This window comes from Sciurus carolinensis, chromosome 6 (assembly GCF_902686445.1).
Source record: "Sciurus carolinensis chromosome 6, mSciCar1.2, whole genome shotgun sequence".
NCBI lineage: Eukaryota > Metazoa > Chordata > Mammalia > Rodentia > Sciuridae > Sciurus > Sciurus carolinensis.
The window spans coordinates 135,112,069-135,132,517 of record NC_062218.1 but is presented as its reverse complement, the minus strand read 5'-3'; the positions used below and the strand labels follow the sequence as shown (position 1 = coordinate 135,132,517).

The 20,449-nt window shown below is 37.0% G+C and overlaps 1 protein-coding gene across 1 annotated transcript; it reads right to left on the bottom strand.

Annotated features, from left to right (window-relative positions):
- Positions 1 to 13,006: 13,006 nt before the first annotated feature.
- On the bottom strand, positions 13,007 to 13,930 carry LOC124987426 (olfactory receptor 1F1-like). The gene has a single exon (XM_047556655.1). It carries the CDS (start codon positions 13,928 to 13,930, stop codon positions 13,007 to 13,009), a length of 924 nt encoding a protein of 307 aa, XP_047412611.1.
- Between the last annotated feature and the right edge of the window lie 6,519 nt (positions 13,931 to 20,449).

Here is a 20,449-nt window from a genome sequence, read left to right as displayed (position 1 = left end):
TGTCTTATAGTTGCTTTCTGTATATCTTGTGTTTTTGATACTAAATTTTTCTATTATTGTCATTTGTTGTATATAAGTTGATCTTTCTTATACTATTTTGGCTCCTCACTTCTTTTTTTTCTGGATAGTTTTAAAATTTTTTAAATATATTTTTATTCTAATTAGTTATACATGACAGTAGAATGCATGTTGACACATCATACATAAATGGAGTATATCTTCTCATTCGTCTGGTTGTTCATGATGTAGAGTTACACAGGTCATGTAATCATATATGCACAGAGGGGTAGTAATGTCCAATTCATTCTACTATCATTCCTAACCCATGCCTTCTCCTCTCCCTTCACTCCCCTATGTCTATTCCTGCCTCCACTTTGTTATGAATTGGCATCTACATATCAGAGAAAACATTTGGCCTTTGGTTCTTTGAGACTGGCTTATTTTGCTTAGCATAACATTCTCCAGTTCCATCCATTTACTGGCAAATGCTACAATTTCATTTTTCTGTATGACCAAGTAATATTCCATTGTGTATATATACCATAGTTTCTTTATCCATTCATCTGTTGAAGGGCACCTAGATTGGTTCCGTAGCTTAGCTATTGTGAATTAAGTGGGTATAAACACAATGTGGTTGTGTCACTGTAGTATGCTGTTTTTAAGTCCTTGGGTATAAACCTAGGAGTGGAATGACTGGGTCAAATAGTGATTCCATTCCAAGTTTTCTGAGGATTCTCCATACTGCTTTCCAGAGTGGTTGCACCAATTTGCTGTCCCTCCAGTAATGTATGAATGTACCGTTTCCCCATATCCTTGACAACATTTATTGTTGCTTGTATTCTTGATGATTGCTATTCTGACTGGAGTGAGATGGAATCTTAGTGTAGTTTTGATTTCCTTTTCTAATTGCTAGAGATCTTGAACATTTTTTCATATATTTGTTGGTTGATTGTATTTGTTCTTCTGTGAAGTTGTCTTATCAGTTCCTTGGCCCATTTATTAATTATGTTGTTTGTTTTTTTGGTGTTAAGTTTTTTGAATTCTTTATATATACTGGAGATTAAGCTCTATCTGAGGTACATGTGGTAAAGATTTTTTCCCATTATTCAGGCTCTCTGTTCATGTTCTTGATTGTTTCCTTTGTTGTGAAGAGGCTTTTTAGTTTGATTCCATCCAACTTTTTGATTCTTGATTTTACTTCTTGTGCTTTAGGAGTCTTGTTAAGGAATTCAGTTCCTAAGCTGACATGATGGAGATTTGGGCCTACATTTTCTTCTAGGAGGTGCAGGGTCTTCGCTCTTGTGCCTAAGTCTTGTTCCACTTTGATTTGATTTTTGTGTAGGGTAAGAGTTAGGGGTTTAATTTCACTTTATTACATATGGATTTCCAGTTTTCCCAGCACCATTTGTTGAAGAGGCTATCTTTTCTCCAATGTATGTTTTTGGCTCCTTTCTCTAGTGTGAGATAACTATATTTGTGGGTTTGTCTCTGTGTCTTCCATTCTGTTCCATTGGTCTATGTATTGGTTTCAGTGCCAATACCATGCTGTTTTTGTTAGTATAGCTCTGTAAGCTAATTTAAGATCTGGTATTGCAATGGCTTTTGCTTCATTTTTCTTGTTAAGGTTTGTATTGGCTATTCTGAATCTCTTATGTTTCCAAATGAATTTCATGAGTGCTTTTTCTAGTTCTATGAAGAAAGTTATTGGAATTTTAAAAGGAATTGCATTAAATATGAATAATACTTTTGGTAGTATGGCCATTTTGACAATGTTAATTCTTCCTGTCCAAGAGCATTGGGAGACATTTCCATCTTGTAAGGTCTTCTTCAATTTCTGTCCTTAGTGTTCTGTAGTTTTCACTGTAGAGGTCTTTCACTTCTTTCATTAGATTAATTCCAAAATATTTCACTTTTTGAGGCTATTGTGAATGGGGTAGTTTTCCTAATTTCTCTTTCAGTGGATTCATCACTGATGTATAGAGATGCATTTGATTTATTGATGTTAATTTTATATCCTGCTACTTTGCTGAATTCATTTATTAGGTCTAGAACATTTTTGGTGGAAGTTTTTGGATCTTCTAAATATAGAATTGTGTCATCATCAAATTGTTTGAGCTCTTCTTTTCCTATTTATGTCCCTTTAATTTCTTCTGTCTAATTGCTCTGGGTAGAGTTTCAAGGATGATGTTGAATAAAATTGGTGCAAGAGGGCATCCTTGTCTTGTTCCAGTTTTTAGAAGAAATACTTTCAGTTTTTCTCCATTTAGAACAATTTTGACCTTGGGTTTAGCATAGACAGCTTTTACAATGTTTAAGTAGGTTCCTACTATCCCTAGTTTTTCTAGTGTTTTGACCATGATGACCATGATGACCAAAATACAGAGATGCTGTATTTTGTCAAATGTTTTCTCTGCATCTATCAAGATAATCATATGATTCTTGTCTTTACATCTATTGATGTGATATAATACACTTATTGATTTCTGTATGTTGAGGTAACTTTGCATCCCTGGGATGAACCCCACTCGATCATGGTGCACTATCTTTTAACAATGTTTTTGTATGTGATTTGCCAGAACATTTTGTGAATTTTTGCATCTATGTTCATCAGGGATATTGGTCTGAAGTTTTCTTTCCTTGATGTGTCTTTGTCTGGTTTTGGTATCAGGGTGATATTAGCCTCCTAGAATGAGTTTGGAGGGGTCCCCTCCTTTTCTATTTCATGGAATAATTTTTTTTTTTGCAGTCTTGGGGATTTGAACCTAGGGCCTTGTGCTTGTGAGGCAAACACTACCAACTGAGCTATATCCCCAGCCCTATTTCATGGCATAATTTGAGGAGTGTTGGTGTTAATTCTTCTTAGAAGATCTTGTTGAGCTTGACTGAGAATCTGTCTGGTCCTGGACTTTTCTTGGTTGGTAGGCTTTGGATGGAGTCTTGTATTTCTTTGTTTGAAATTGATCTGTTTAAATTGTGTACATCTTCCTGATTCAGTTTGTGTAGATCATATGTCTCTAGAAATTTGTTGCTGTCTTTGAGATTTTCTATTTTATTCGATTATAAATTTTCAAAATAGTTTCAAATTGTCTTCTGTATTTCAGTTGTGTCCATAGTGATATTTCCTTTTTTCATCATGAATTTTAGCAATTTGAGTTTTCTTTCTCTTTCTCTGTATGCTAGGCATTTTCATTATCATATGCCTTGATGTGGGTCTGTTGTAATTTTGCACATTTGTGGTCCTGTAAGCCTCTTGTATTTGATTTTCCCTTTCATTCTTTAGGTTTGGGAAATTTTCTGATATTATTTCATTTAAAAGTTTGTGCATATCTTTGGTTTGTATCTCCATGCCTTTATGCATCCTGATAAATTTTTAATTTGGTCTTTCCATGTTATCCCATAATTCTTGGAAGTTCTGTTCATGGTTTCTTAACATCTTCTCTCCCATGGTCAACTCTATATTCAAGATTATATATTTTGTCTTCATTGCTTGAGGCTCTGTCTTCCAGGTGGGCTGGTCTGTTATTGATGCTTTCTATTGAATTTTTAATTTGGTTTATTATTTCCTTGATTTTAAGAATTTCTGTTTGTGTTTTTTCAGGGTCTCTCTCTCTTTATTGAAGTGACCTTTTACTATCTGTATTTGCTCTCTTACATCATCCTTTACTTCACAGATCAGTTTAACTATGTACATCCTAAACTCCTTCTCTGACATTTCTTTCACTGTGGTATTGATGGATTCTGTTGTTGGAGTATCTTGGTTTGCTGGGGGTGATTTGTTCCCGTGATTTTTCATGTTGTTTGTATGTCTATCCACCTAACAGTATGGATCTGAGGCAACAGACTTTTTACTCTGGGAACTTACCGTGTCCCTGAAGGTTTCCATTACCGTGCTGTTTAGGGGGAGACAAATAATAACAACAACCAATAGAAACGATTTATAGCATTAAACCAATAGTTCTACTTTGATGTCTACAATGTTAATTATCACAATAACAGATATGATATGATCAATTATTGTCTATAATAAAAACAGCCAGCTTGCAAAAGGATTTATATTTTCAAATGGTGGACATGAAGAGAATAGAAGCGATACAGGATGTGATGATAAGGAGGGAGGAGGAGAGAAGAAAAGAGTAAAAGATTAAAGGAAGAGTGAAGGAGAGAATAGTAGAGTTTGGCTGTTAGCATAATAAAAGAGAATCAAGGGGCGACAGGCAGGAGAGAAAAATATATATAAGCACAGATTTTTTCAAAAATTAGAAATATAAATAAAAGAATACAAAACAAAAATATAATCAAATATTCTCATTCATTAAAAAACTAACCCATATATAATAATTGGCTTCAAAAATGCTAGAGATGAGAAGAAAGAAAAAAATAGGAGACTGTTTAAATGTCTGTGTACCGTTAATGTCACAATTAAACAGAAAAAAAGAATTAGAAAAGAAAAAGAAAAAAAGATCCTGATGAAAAGTTAAAGCAGTCTTTCCATTGGAGTTCAAAAGATTCTCAGCTTCTCTTCTCAGCAGTTTTAGGTGAGGTCTTCTGCAGCATGATGCTCTACACTCTAGACTGAGAGAGGTAATCCCACAGGTAGAGCTCCTTGAGGCAGGGTTTAGGCTTAGGTGGGCTCTAGGCTCTTTGCTGAATGCTAATTTTTCTTATATTTTAAACCTCCAGTGCCCAGTACTTGCTGGTCCATGCTGGAAGACTGTACCCAGGGATCTTCCCTGGGTTCCACTCATGTGGTTGGGGGTCAATTCTTAGTCCCCTATATCAGCTGCGGACCCCGCATTTCCTGGTTCTGGGTTTAGTCTCCATTTCTCTGTCTCCCACCATTCTGAGTTCCTGGCCAGATGTGTCTCTCCCAGCTGGTCCTGCAAGCAGTTGGATTGGACGGGGAGGGGTAGAGCCAGGTGGGTTTCCCTGACCAGCTGTACTCTGTAAACCTTTCTCCACATTTGGTTTTAAGCACTCTCTATGTCATGCAGTGTGTGTTTACTGGGTCTATATTTTGGGCCAAACTTGGGTTTACCAGGAATTGGCTTTCTCCATTGCCAGCTCCCATGCTGCAGCTGCAAAATGATCCTTTCCTTTGTCCTCTGCACGTGGCCTGGAGAGATGGTGGCCTCTTTCCCCACACACGGATAGTGTCCTTCAGGTTTGTTGGGCAACAACCTTGGTTTCTAAATGCTCTGTACTCAAACATGCCTTGGGCCTCCCCCAAATGGGGTTCCTTTAATTCCCTTATCCCTCTTCTGTGTTCATGGAGGGACCTCTCTGGTTGGAGTTTACAGCCCAGCTGTGGCAGCAGCTGTGCCACTGGGGATTTTTTCCTTCTTTTATCATATCCAACCTCCTGTGTCTCTGCTCTGCTTTGTATGTCCAGTTTTATGTTCCAGTAAAGTCTCCCCCTGTTTTTTTTGTTCACCCACCTGGCCAAGAAGCTGCCTGTCTGCTTCCTTGGTTTCATGCCATGGATCAGCCAGGAACGCTACCTCCTCTATTCTGCCATCTTTTTTTTCTGTGTATTTGTAAGTTGCTTTCTTAATGGTTACCTTGAAAACTGTAATTGAGCTCTTAAACTATAACAACCTACTTTGCATAATACCAACTTAAGGTGTAGTAGAATATATACTGTTCCTATGTATCTCTGTCTCTCCTCTTTTATTATTGTTGTCACTGATTACATTTTGATAGTTGTGTGCCCACTATTATGAGTGTATAATTTTTATTTTATGTATTGTCCTTTTAAATAATATGGAGAAAAGGATTAGTTGTACCAAGTACAACAATACTATTTATCTATGTAGTTAGCTTCACCAGCGTTTTTTATGTCTTATGACTTCAAGTTATTTTCTAGTGTCTTTTCATTTTAGCCTGAAGTACTCCCTTTAGCTTTTATTATAGGACAGATCTACTTATAATGAACTATCTCAGCTTTTGTTTATCTGGAAATGTCTTAACTTATTTCCATTCTTGAAAAATTGTTTTTATCGATATAGAATTCTTTATAAATAGTTTTTTTTTTTTTAGACTTAAAGTAAGCCTTTAAGTTTCAGCCTTCATTTTGGCCTCCATAAACTCTGATAAGAAATCAACTGTTAATGTTATTGAGTATCCCTTGTATGTAGTGAGTCACTTTTCTTTTGTTGCTTTAAAAATTTTCTCATTGTTTTTGGTTGTCGACAGTCTGACAATACTATGTCTTGATGTGGATCTCTTTGAGTTTGTCCTTGGTATTAATGGAGCTTCTTGGATGTGTAGCTTCAAGTCCTTTGTATTTAATATGTTTTCAGGTATAATTTTTTATATATTTTTCTTCCTCATTTTCTATTTTCTTTATAGTATTCCTATGATGCTTAAGTTGATATACTTGATTGTTTCCCCAGTTTCCTAGGTCTATGTTCCTTTCTGCATGTGTGTGTGTGTGTGTGTGTGTGTGTGGTGTTCCTAAGAGTGGTTAATTTTTCTGCCTTCTGAAATCTGTGGTTAAACTTCTTTAGTGAATTCTTATTTCTTTCTATAATTTGCATGGGTTTGATTTTCCCATTTCTTCGTGAATAATTTTATTTTCCTGAGTTCTTTTAATTCTTTCTCCATGGTTTTCTGCAGTTCTTCAGACTACTTAAAATGTTGCTATTAAATATTTGGCCAACAATGCAAACGTTTGGGCTTTCTCAGTAGGGCCTCCTCAGGGAGGGATGATACAGCCCTAGAAATGGTTCATATTTTCTTTTTTTCCTGTGTGTAAGCTTTCTAAAATTTTTGGTCATTGTTGAGAATTCTGTCTTATGAGTATTATATTTTGTTACGTCTAGAAACCTCATTCTCCCAACTGCAGGCCTGGCTGATGTTTCTGTTTGTTTTATAATGGAGCTTTGTGACTTTTTCAAACTATTTTTCAAAGTGCTTTCCATATTATGTGTTGTCATTGAAGTATCTGTTGCATTTTCTATGTAGTTGGCCAGTGATCCCATAAGATTTTCTTAAATATGTGACTTCAAAAAGGAGAGTAAAAGGGAAGAGTTACTCTTTCTTTATATTTATTATCAGGTTTAGGTAGCAAACCTATAGGCTATTTTTCTTTTTTTAATTTTTATTGTAAACAAATGGGATACATGATGTTTCTCTGTTTGTACATGGCGTAAAGGCATACCATTTGTGTAATCATAAATTTACATAGGGTAATGTTGTTTGATTCATTCTGTTATTTTTCCCTTCCCTCCCACCCCTCCCACCCGTCTTTTCCCTCTATAAAGTCCTTCCTTCCTCCATTCTTGCCGCCAACCCTAACCCTAACTCTAACCCTAACACTAACCCCTCCCATCCCCCATTATGTGTCATCATCCACTTATTAGCGATATCATTCGCCCATTGGATTTTTGAGATTGGCTTATCTCACTTAGCATGATATTCTCCAATTTCATCCATTTGCCTGCAAATGCCATAATTTTATCATTCTTTATGGCTGAGTAATATTCCATTGTATATATATACCACAGTTTCTTTATCCATTCATCAATTGAAGGACATCTAGATTGGTTCCACAATCTGGCTATGGTGAATTGAGCAGCTATGAACATTGATGTGGCTGTATCTCTGTAATATGCTGATTTTAAGTGCTTTGGGTATAGGCCAAAGAGTGGGATAGCTGGGTCAAATGGTGGTTCCATTCCAAGTTTTCTAAGGAGTCTCCACACTGCTTTCCAAAGTGGCTGCACTAATTTGTAGCCCCACTAGCAATGTATGAGTGTACCTTTCTCCCCACATCCTCGCCAACACCTGTTGTTGCTTGTATTCTTGATAATCGCCATTCTAATTGGGGTGAGATGGAATCTTAGGGTGGTTTTGATTTGCATTTCTCTTATTACTAGAGATGTTGAACATTTTTCCATATGTTTGTTGATTGCTTGTAGATCTTCTTCTGTGAAGTGTCTATTCATTTCCTTAGCCCATTTGTCAATTGGATTATTTGCATTCTTGGTGTAGAGTTTTTTGAGTTCTTTATAGATTCTGGAGATTAATGCTCTATCTGAAGTATGATTGGCAAAGATTTTCTCCCACTCTGTAGGCTCTTTCTTCGCATTGCTGATAGTTTCCTTTGCTGAGAGAAAGCTTTTTAGTTTGATTCTATCCCAGTTATTAATTCTTGCTTTTATTTCTTGTGCTATGGGAGTCCTGTTGAGGAAGTCTGGTCCTAAGCCGACATGTTGAAGCTCTGGACCTACTTTTTCTTCTATAAGATGCAAGGTCTCTGGTCTGATTCCGAGGTCCTTAATCCATTTTGAGTTTAGTTTCATGCATGGTGAGAGATATGGGTTTAGTTTCATTCTGTTGCATATGGATTTCCAATTCTCCCAGCACCATTTGTTGAAGAGGCTATCTTTTCTCCATTGCATATTTTTGGCACCTTTGTCTAGTATGAGAAAATTGTATTTATTTGGGTTTGTGTCCATGTCCTCTATTCTGTACCATTGATCCACCTTTCTATTTTGGTACCAATACCATGCCGTTTTTGTTACTATTGCTTTGTAGTAGAGTTGAAGATCTGGTAGTGCGATACCCCCTGCTTTACTCTTTCTGCCAAGGATTGCTTTAGCTATTCTGGGTTTTTTATTCATCCAGATGAATTTCATAATTGCTTGCTCTATTTCTGTAAGGTACATCATTGGGATTTTAATTGGAATTGCATTGAATCTGTATAGCACTTTTGGTAGTATGGCCATTTTGACAATATTAATTCTTCCTATCCAAGAACATGGGAGATCTTTCCATCTTCTGAGGTTTTCTTTCATTTCTTTCTTTAGTGTTCTGTAGTTCTCATTGTAGAGGTCTTTCACCTCTTTTGTGAGATTGATTCCCAAGTATTTTATTTTTTTCGAAGCTATTGTGAATTGGGTAGTTTTCCTGATTTCTCTTTCTGAAGATTCATCGCTTATGTATAAAAATGCCTTAGATTTATGTGCATTGATCTTATATCCCGCTACTTTACTGAATTCACTTATAAGATCTAAAAGTTTTCTGGTGGAATTTCCTGGTTCCTCTAAGTATACAATCATATCATCAGCAAATAGGGATAGTTTGAGTTCTTCTTTTCCTATTCGTATCCCTTTAATTTCTTTGGTCTGTCTAATTGCCTCTGGCTAGAGTTTCAAGGACGATATTGAATAGAAGTGGTGAAAGAGGGCATCCCTGCCTTGTTCCATTTTTTAGAGGGAATGCTTTCAGTTTTTCACCATTTAGAATGATATTAGCCATGGGCTTAGTGTAGATGGCCTTTACAATGTTAAGGAATGTTCCCACTATCCCTATTTTTTCTAGTGTTTTGAGCATGAAGGGGTGCTGTATTTTATCAAATGCTTTTTCTGCATCTATCGAAATAATCATGTGATTCTTGACTTTAAGTCAATTGATATGGTGAATGACATTTATTGATTTCCTGATGTTGAACCAACCTTGCATCCCTGGGATGAAACCCACTTGATCATGGTGCACTATCATTTTAATATGTTTTTGTATGCGATTTGCTAAAATTTTGTTGAGAATTTTTGCATTGATGTTCATTAAGGATATTGGTCTGAAATTTTCTTTCCTTTATGTGTCTCTGTCTGGTTTAGGTATCAGGGTAATATTGGCTTCATAGAATGAGTTTGGGAGGGTTCCCTCCTCTTCTATTTTATGGAATACTTTGAGAAGTATTGGAATGAGCTCTTCTTTAAAGGTTTTGTGGAACTTGGCTGAAAACCCATCTGGTCCTGGACTTTTCTTTGTTGGTAGGCTATTGATGACTTTTTCTATTTCATTACTCGAAATTGGTCTATTTAAATTGTGTATGTCCTCCTCGTTCAGTTTAGGCAATTCATATGTCTCTAGAAACCTGTTGATGTCTTCAAAATTTTCTATTTTGTTGGAGTATAGATTTTCAAAATAGCTTCTAATTATGTTTTGTATTTCAGTCGTGTCTGTTGTGATATTTCCTTGTTCATTCAGAATTTTAGTGATTTGGGTTTTCTCTCGTCTTCTCTTTGTTAGTGTGGCTAAAGGTTTATCAATTTTGTTTATTTTTTCGAAGAACCAACTATTTATTTTGTCAATTTTTTGTATTGTTTCTTTTGTTTCAATTTCGTTGATTTCAGCTCTGATTTTAACTATTTCCTGTCTTCTACTACTTTTGGTGTTGGTCTGTTCTTCTTTTTCTAGGGCTTTGAGCTGTAGTGTTAGGTCGTTTATTTGTTGAGTTTTACTTCTTTTATTAAATGCGCTCCATGAAATAAATCTTCCTCTAAGTACTGCTTTCATAGTGTCCCAGAGATTTTGATATGATGTTTCTTTGTTCTCGTTTACCTCTAAGAATTTTTAAATTTCCTTCTATAGGCTATTTTTCATAAAAAGAAAGCATTTTCTTTACTTTTCCATTTGATAAAAATTTTGTATTTGATAAATATTTAATATTTGAAGAGTTGGGAAGGCCTTAAAAATGTGCAGCACCATTGTGTTAGTCAGGTTTTCATCACTGTGATCAAAATACCTGAGAAGGAAAACTTAAAGGAGGAAAATGTTTATTTTTAGGCTCATGGTTTCAGGGGTTCAAACCATGGTCAGATGGCTTCATTGTTCTGGGGTAAGGTGAGGAGAGTGGCTCAACTCATGGCATCCAGGGTATGAGAGCAAGATGAGAGAAAGAGAAGGAGAGAGAATAAAAGAGATAGATAGATAGAACAGAAAAGACAAAATAAAATCCCTAAGAGCATGTTCCCTATCACCTACTTCCTCCAGCCTCACTCCACCTACTAGCCAATGGTCCATCCAAATGATTAATCCATGAAATAGATTAATCCTTTGTTGAGGTTACAGTTCTAATCATTTCCTAAAAGACATACCTAAAAGCACCTTCATGTTTCCAAAACATAAACTTTTCTAGGGACACATCAAGATCCAAACCATAACAACATCATTTATTATGGCGTTTTGAGGAAGGCAATGCCTCTGGGAGAACAAAGAAAACTACTGCAAAGAAATGACACGATATATTATTTGCAGAGCTTCTAATATATGGAAACAAGGAAGAAGATAAATTTAAAATAGAAATTACTAAATTCAACCTGATAGGACATAGAAATTTTAAATGGAAATAAATAAACTCACACATTGTTGGTTGGACTGCAAATTGATGCCACCACTCTGGAAAGCAGTGTGGAGATTCCTCAGAAAACTTGGAATGGAACCACCATTTGACCCAGGTCTCCCACTCTTTGGCCTATACCAAAGGACTTCAAATCAGCATAGTACATTGACATAGCCATATCAATGTTTGTAGCAGCTCAATTCACAATGACAAAGCTATGGAACCAACCTAGGTGTCTTTCAACAGGTGAATGGATAAAGAAACTGTGGTACATATATACAATGGAATATTACTCAGCCATAAAGGAGAATTATGATATTTGCCAGTAAATGGATGGAACTGGAGACTATCATGCTAAATGAAATAAGCAAATCCCTCTCCCCCCAAAACAAAAAAACAAAGGTCAAATGTTCTCTCTGATATGTGCATGCTAACATATAATGAGGGAGAGGGAAGAAGTTTATTGGATTAGACAAATGGGAATGAAGGAAAGGGGGAGAAGAAGGGGATAGTGAGTAGAATGAATCAGACACAATTTTCCTATGTTCATGTATCATGAACACATGAGCACTGTAATTTCACATCATGTACAACCAAAAGAATGGAATCCTAATGAGAAGAAGTTGCACTCCACGTAAGTATAATATGTCAAAACACACCCTACTTTCATGTATATCTAAAAACAACAAATAAAAAAATTAGTATAAAAGAGTGAAAAATATGTGGGGGAAGTCTATCAGTAGATGATGAGCAAAGGCAAGAAGAAGACTCAGAGAGACGTGATGGATAAGAGAATTGATGAGAATGAAAGTTGAAGGGACAGCTTGAGGCTCAATCATGTTTGGAGTTTACCTTGGCCTTTTCCATATTTTCTATAAGAATCGGTTGGCAGGATACAATGAGTTCTTAGGAGGATTAAATCAAGTCAGTGTGCTGGGGAGAAATGGGCAGGGAGATGCAGTGGAATTGCCCATAAGCCTGTTGCTGGGATCAAGGTAAGAACTGATCAGTGTCAGGACTGAGCCAGGCAGGAGATGTAGGTGTGGACAATGAGACCTGAAGAACCACGAGTGTGGAGGAAATGGAGAAAGGAGGGAAGTGACACAGGAAGGCCAGTGAGGGTAGGGCTATTGACAACTGACCACTGGAGACTCAGGTGAGTACTCCCAGGGCTATCAGAAAAGAGAAGGGGGAATTGGTATTGTGGGCACTTAGTCCTCATGTCTGAAATAGGAGAAGAGGCATGGATTCCTGGATATCTGGTCCCATGGAGCAAAACAAACTCTGGTCTTGGAACAAGAAGTCTTGTGTTTCAATATTAATCCTGCAATGAATTCATGCCCCCATGTCTTTAAAATGCTATATTCACTGTAGAGGCTTCACTTTTAAGAGAATTTCTGCTTCCTATAGCCCATCTAGTAAAGTAAGAGCTTCCAGGGATCATCATAATATTTGAAGCTTCCTGGTACCCACACTGTCTGGCACCCAAACTTCTAAGAAAACATCAAAATGTTAGATTGGGGAACAGGCAGAGGTTAGTGTTTGGGGCTTTGAAAGATAGGGAAAGGCACTTAAGACTGGGGCAGAGGAAGAATTACCTAACCCATTAATGATCCAAGACGTTGCTGAACTAAATAAAAAACAAATCCAAATATTTCGTGCCCTCAGTTTTTCTTGTCTCTAAATTAAGTATGATAGAATCAACTATTTTTAAGATCAAATTACTGATTTTATGACTATGAGCATCTCCTTAGAGTCACAAGTACAATCATGATTACATATCATAAATTACAGGAATAGAATGGGACTGTTTCTCTATTTGTAAAAGTGGAAAAGTGCGTGATGTCCAAGTCTTCTCAGCTCTAAAATGTTCTACTTTCAGGATCTGAGAATTAGTTTTCCTAGGGCTCCTTTCATGTTACGATTCCTCAGGCTATAGATGAAGGGATTGACCAGGGGTGTTACCACCGTGAAGATGACGGTGGCCACAGTATCCTGAACTGAGTAGGAGGATGAAGGGTGCATATAGACCCCCAGGATTGCCCCATAGAAGAGGGAGACCACAGTGAGGTGGGACCCACAGGTGGACAGGGCTTTCCTTATCCCTCTTGCAGTTGGCAACTTTAGTACATTAGAGAAGATGTAAGCATATGAAACAATGATACATGTAAATGGTGTCAGAAATATCAGTGCACCCACAGTGAAGACCATCAGGTGATTGATGAAGGTATCAGAACAAGCAAGCTTGAGAATAGGGTAGGGGTCACAGAAGAAGTGGTGCACAGCATTGTTGGAACAAAAGGTGAGTTGAGCCATGAGAAGAGTGTGTAGGAGAGCATGCAGGTTGGTAATGAGCCCAGATGCAGCCACCAGCAGGACACAGAGTCTGGGCCTCATGATCAAGGTGTAGTGGAGTGGACAACAGATGGCTACATAACGGTCATAGGCCATCACACTCAGGAGGAACCCATCCATGTTGCTGAAAGTGATGAAGAAGTAGATCTGGGACATGCATTCCCTGTAGGAGATGGACTTGCTTCCCACTATGTGGTTCACCAGCATCTTGGGGATTGTGACTGATGAAGTGCAGATGTCAACAGTGGAGAGGCTGGCCAGGAAGAAGTACATGGGCGTATGGAGATGAGGGTCACAGCTGATGGCGAAGATGATGAGAAGGTTCCCAGTGATGGTGACCAGGTACATCCCCAAGAACAGCCCACAGAGAACCTCTTCCTGCTGTGACTTCCCAGACAGACCCAGGAGGAGGAATTCTGTCACTATAGTCTTATTGTCTCCATCCATGCCTGTGGGGAAGGATTCATTAAGATCATATGCCAATATTTGTTCCAAAACATTAGTTTGTAATTTTATCCATTGGTTGATAATGAACTAAATGTAGAATTAATTTTCAAATTTTCTTATTAGTGTATAAGTAATATACAGGTAGTGGGTTTTATTGTGGCATATTTGTACATGCACATAAGATAATTTGATTAATTCATTTCCCCAATATCTCCATTTGTCCTTTCCTCCCTTACCCTTGTCTCCTTCCTATATTCTACTGGTTTCCTATTTTCATGAGATCTCCTTTGTTTTTTTCCTCTTTAGAATTCACATATGTAGGAAAAAAATGAACCTTGAGGTTTTGGGTCTGACTTAATTTGCTAAAACATGATGCTGTCCAATTTTATGCATTTTCCTGCTAATGACATAATGTTATTCTTCTTTATGGCTGAATGAAATTCATTGTGTATACATGCCACATTTTCTTTATCCATTCGTCTGTGAATGGACACCAAGACTGGTTACATAACTATTGTGATTTGTGCTGCTGTAAACATGGGCATGCATGTATCTGTATAATATGCTGACTTTAGTTTTTTGGGGTAAATACCAAGAAGAGGTATATCTAGATCATGTAGTGCTTCCATTCCTAGACTTTTGAGGAATCTACACACTGATTTTCATAGTAGTTATACTAATTTACTTTCCCATTAGCAGCAGTGGTTGAAAAATTTTTATGTATATTCATTTTCTCTATGTCCTTGCTAGGATTTATTGTTATTTGTATTCTTTATGACTGCCATTCTAACTGGAGTGACATGAAATCTCAGTGTGGTTTTGATTTGCATTTGTCTGATGGCTAAGATGTTGAACTTTTTTTAAATAAAGTATTTCTTAACCATTTGTACTTATTCCTTTGAGAAGTATCTGTTTAGTTCATGTGCCCTTTTACTGATTGGATTATTTGTGGGACTTTTTTGTGTTTTTTTTGTGTTTTTTAATATACTCCAGATTTTAATCTTCTGTGGGACGAGAGACTGGTAAGGTGTCTCTTCTCAAATTATTGATTGTTTCCTTCAGAGGGGAAACTTTTGAATTTGGCACAATCCCTGAACTTTAGGAGTTCCACTGAGAAACTTGTAGCCTGCACTGGTGTGCTGGAGTGTTTCCACTTGTTTTCTTCTAGCAATTGAAAAGTTTCTGGTCATACTCCTAGGGTTTTGATCAACTTTGAGTTGAGCTTGGCCTAGAGAGAGAGATAGGGCAAAACTGAATTATCTTGTGAAATTTTATGAAAAAAGCCTAGTTGATTTCAACAGGGTTTAATTAGTAGTGGCTATAGATTCAGTAATTCTACTCCTATTTGCTGAATATCCTATGCAGGCAGTTTCTTTTAAAATATTAAAGTCTAATAATTGACATATTATATTTTACTTTATAGATGAAGAAACTGAAGTTTGAGGCAACCAAGTGATTTATACTAAATCAGAGGCAAAGAGCTTCCAACCAAATGAAGTGGTTTTTTCCTTTATGTTACGTTTTGAATGGCTACCCTTTATTGAAAAATTTAACCCAGTGGCAAACTCAGCATTAAGTGCTATACTATCTACCTTTTATTTTTTTCGTTGACTCTTTTGTTTTCATCAGATTTTGGAAAGTTTGTGGGCTCTGACAGACCTGCCTGGTGATTTGTCCTCAGTGTTTCAGCTGCCATTATGATACATTAGTGACAACTGGAGACCACAGCTATTGGGTCGGCTACATGAGCATGCTGAGCAGGGAGCTGTGTGAACCATCCTCATTCTTTCTCCTGGTCAGAAGAACAAAGGCAGATGTGTACTGTATCTGGATTCCTTTTGTTTTGGGATGACAGTGCTTTACTCATTGATGAAGAGCAAACTCATGTGGGTCTTCTAAAAGGTAATCGCAGGACTAAGAAATCACCAGAGTTAGGGGGACAAGGAAAACATTATGAATGCAATGGTCCTGGAATAATTTATGGCATTTAAACAGGAAAGATGAGGAGATGCATTCCCTGTGAGATTCAAAGCCTGAGGAAAAGGATTGAGAAATAGGCCACAGCTACTATGTGAATTGCCCTCACTGCTGGACAGAGCACACAGGGAAACCTTTGGAGAGACTGGGTATAAATATATATATTATGGGGACAGCAAAGTGAATACCAGTGTGCAAGTTAAATTAATGAAATTAAAAGCAAAGTGCAGAGGTGAAATCACGTTTACCTGGATTAACTACCAGAACTAAAGTGGGTACAGCTGTCTAGAAAATGGTCCTGATGGACAATGGTTAAGGAGAACATATTTGTTGAGGAGTGAGGGAGGGTGTGGGGTTTATCATGAAGACTAAAAGGAGTGCCTTCACCAGTAGATATTAACATTCTGACCTTCAGGATAGATGGTTTCCCACAGAGGAGGCATAGAGTAAAAGGGATAATGGAATGTTGAGGAAGATTTGTCGTGTTGTCTTGGATTTGCTAAGGCCAAACGTGGGAATAAGGTGAAATTATCCTACACTTTCGTGTTATAGGTACTATGTTGAGATCTGTGCTGGTATTGAGATAGTCAGTTGGAATAATATGATCATTTTATGATTGAAACCCTGCAAGGTTGACTTCCTAAGAAAAATATATTAAGGTATATCATACAACTAATTCCTTTTGCTCTGATTGTACATCCTTTGGGCATCCTCTGAATTATAATTCAGTTTCCCCTGCAACTCCCTCATAGGGGACAGTGTGGTCCTACTACTAGTTTGACAAGAACCACTAGATTCCATGATGTTAAGTATGTTGATGTCTGTTTTCACATATTTATCTCTTGTGAATCATGCTAGTGTGTGACTGTGTCTGAGGGCTCTGACATATCTGCATCACTGAGTGTTTGTGTCTCTGACCTTAAAACTAAGTCTGCTTTGTCTTTGCACATCCTCTCAAGACAACTCTTCTCCATGGGGCTCAGATTGACATCCAAGTAACCTAATTCTGAGAATGAGATCACAGAGCACAGTGAATGGACACAGAGAAACACCTGGCATCCAAAGAAAACATTCCAGGAAGAACAGGGGGGTCTCACATGATTGAGAAAGAAGTCTCTGATTTGGGGGGTAGGAAATGGAGCTCTTGGCTCCAAGCTTCTGACCAAGCTTATTAGGAGCCCAGAGTCATTGGGCTTAATATCACTCCCTAATTGTCTCCTTTCTTATCCACTTAATTTTCTGTTTCCATCTTGGAAATGTACTTGTTTAGTTTACAGGGCTCAACACATTTTGAATGGAAAGACCAAGATAATTCCCTCTTGAACTTGGTTAGATGCAGTTCATATTTCTGTTTTTTTGAAAGTCACTCAATCTGTTTCTGCCTATGTAAACTGTCTCTTGGTGGAAGTCACTGTGCCTTTACTTTATTTCCCTGCCTTTGTGTGTGTGCGTGTGTGTGTGTGTGTGTGTGTGTTAGTTACTTGGAATTTCACCCAGGCCCTCATGCATGCTAGGTTTCTAGGTTTCTCAGTCCTTCTTACCTGGATGCTCCTGCTGCTGTCAGGGGCATTCATGGAATCTCTGCCTCTGCTGACTCCATGCTGGACCTGGCAATGGGAAATTCACAGCTGCAGCTGATAACTTAAGGGACATTTTCTCACCGGTGGAGAACACTTAGAATGAGATGCTGAGGCTCCCTCTTATTAAGGATAATTGGGAACAAATAAATAGATCCTCCATCCCTGGAGGTAAGGATTTCCATGAAGATTATTGCCAAGTTTGCGCACCCCTTGAGCTGATTCCTCAATGGTCTTCATTAGAGACATTTGTGAAGTGTTCATTGTATTCTCTCTGGACATGGAAAATAGATGTGCTAGAAACTTCATTTTTGTGTAATACTTGTTCCATAATCTTCACGTTCATCTTGCCTTTTCTTGGTCTGTTCTGTACTTGAGATATCAAGGAATAGAGGAGAGATGGGAGACTTTGTGATGATAAAATATATCATACACACTGCAGTTTTCTAACTGAGAAATTGTATGAAAAATATAAGAAGTGCAAACCAATAAAGTGAAACTTAGAAACACAAGAAAGAATTCATTAAATCTCTAGTTTTGGAATACTCTACTATACATTTCTAAAAACTTAATCGCCCTAGTAGTTCAAACTAAATTTGATAATCAGGGATTTGTATTTTAAGTAAAAGTACAGTCCATAATTTTCAAATACATATACATATATGTGTAAGTATATATGTAAATATGTATATATATGCATAATTGTGCCATATGTGTCTGGAAAAGTATTTGTATTTAGTTACCATTTATCTTAGGGTATATTAATTATAATGAAACCCTTTAAAATTCTTTGAAATACACACTTTGCACATCACATTCTCTGGTGATAAAGTAATGAAATTAGAACTCAGCAAATAAAATGTAGAAAGTAAAGATATAGTTTTAGTTGGACTTTTAAATGTCCAAGTATAATTTATAAGCAGTAAAAACATCCATTATTAGTGTTCAGTTCTATGAATTTTGAAGAGTGCATTCAGTGTTGTAACCACCATCACAGATGAGATATCAAACAGTTCAATCATTGGCAAAGAATTTTCCTAGGAACCTGTTTGCAGTCAACGTCTATCTTAACTCCAGCCTCTAGCAACCACTGATTTTGTGTATCAGTCGTGTGCTCATTTTCACTGCTGAGAAGCACCTAATTATTTTGAGACACCACTATTTGTTAATCCATTCATCAGTTCAAGGATTTTGAGATTGTTTCTATTTTGATGGATTATGTATAAAACAGATACAATAATCTTATGTAGGATTTTGTGAACATAATTTGATATTTTACCTGGATCAATACATTAAAGTGGGAGTGATCAGTCACATAGTATGTTTTATGTACTGAAGGTACATAAAATTCATATGTGAAGCCATAATCCCCAGTGTGGCTGTATTTGAAAAAAGGGACCCTGAAGGAACAACTAAGGCTAAAGGAAGTCTTAAGGATTTGGGGCCTGGTACTTGTGTTCTAAAAGGAAACCCCAGAATTGCACTCTCTCTCTCTCTCTCTCTCTCTCTCTCTCTTTCTCTCACTCACTCTGTGTGTTTGTGTGTATATGTGTGTGTGTGTGTGTGTGTGTGAGAGTGTGTGTGTGTGTGTGTGTGACTGTCTTTCATGGTAGGCATGAAAGGTCATGTGAAGACATAGCAAGAAGGCAGCCATCTGCAAGCCAGAAGGAGAGCCCATAGCAAAACCGATGGGCCATAACCTTGGACTTGAATTTCTAGCCTCCAGAAGTATAAGAAGGTAAGTATTGATTGTCTTACCCATTTGCTTTATTGTATTTTGTTATGACAGCTTGAGCCGAAAAATAGCAAGTATTTTTTTTAACTTTATACAGAACTGCCAAAATGTTTCCAAGATAGCTGCACCATTTATTTATTTATTTATTTACTTATAAATTACTTTTTACAAACTGCATTTTGATTCATTGTACACAAATGGAGTACATCATTTCACTTCTATGTTCGTACACAATGTAGATTCACACATTCATGTAATCATACATGTACATAGGATAATGATGTCTGTCTCATTCCACCATTTTTCATATCCCCACCTCATTTCCTCCTACATAATCTAAAGTTACTCTATTCTTTTCTCACTTCCCCTGCACCACCATTATATATCATCATCCACTTATCAGGGAAAACATTCAGCCTTTGGTTTTTTGGGATTGGCTTATTTCACTTAGCATGATATTCTTCAATTCCATCTATTTATTCACAAAGGCCATAGTATCATTCTTCTTTATGGCTGAATAATATTCCATTATGTATGTATACCACAGTTTCTTTATCCATTCATCTGTTGAAGTAGCATTTAGGTTGGTTCCACAATCTAGCTATTGTGAGTTGAGCTGCTATGAACATTGATGTGGCTGCATTACTCTAGTATGCTAATTTTAAGTCCTTTGGGTATAAACTGAGGAATGGGATAACTGGGTCAAAAGGTGGGTCCATTCCAAGTTTTCTAAGGAATCTTCATACTGCTTTCCAGAGTGTCTACACTAATTTGCAACCCCACCAGCAATGTATGAATGTACCTTTTTCCCCACATCCTTGCCAAGACCTATTGCTGCATGTATTCTTGATACTAGCCATTCTAATTGGAGTAAGATGAAATCTTAGAATGGTTTTAATTTGTATTTCTTTAATTCCTAGAGATGTTGAATACTTTTTCATATATTTATTAATTGCCTATATAGCTTCTTCTGTAAAGTGTCTGTCCAGTTCCTTGGCCCATTTATTGATTGTGTTCTTTGTATTTTTGGTGTAAAGTTTTGTAAGTTCTTTATAAATTTTGTAGATAAGTCCTCTATCTGAAGTGCGTATGGAAAAGATTTTCTCCTACTCTGTGGAATCTCTTTTCACATTATTGATTGTGTCTTTTGCTGATAAAAAGCTTTTTAGTTTGAGTCCATCCCATTCATTGATTCTTGCTTTGATTTCTTGTGCTTTGTGAATCTTGTTA

Bases quoted from the DNA above. Each gene is read 5' to 3' on its own strand.
- LOC124987426 (XM_047556655.1), bottom strand. From the start codon at position 13,930: ATGGATGGAGACAATAAGACTATAGTGACAGAATTCCTCCTCCTGGGT.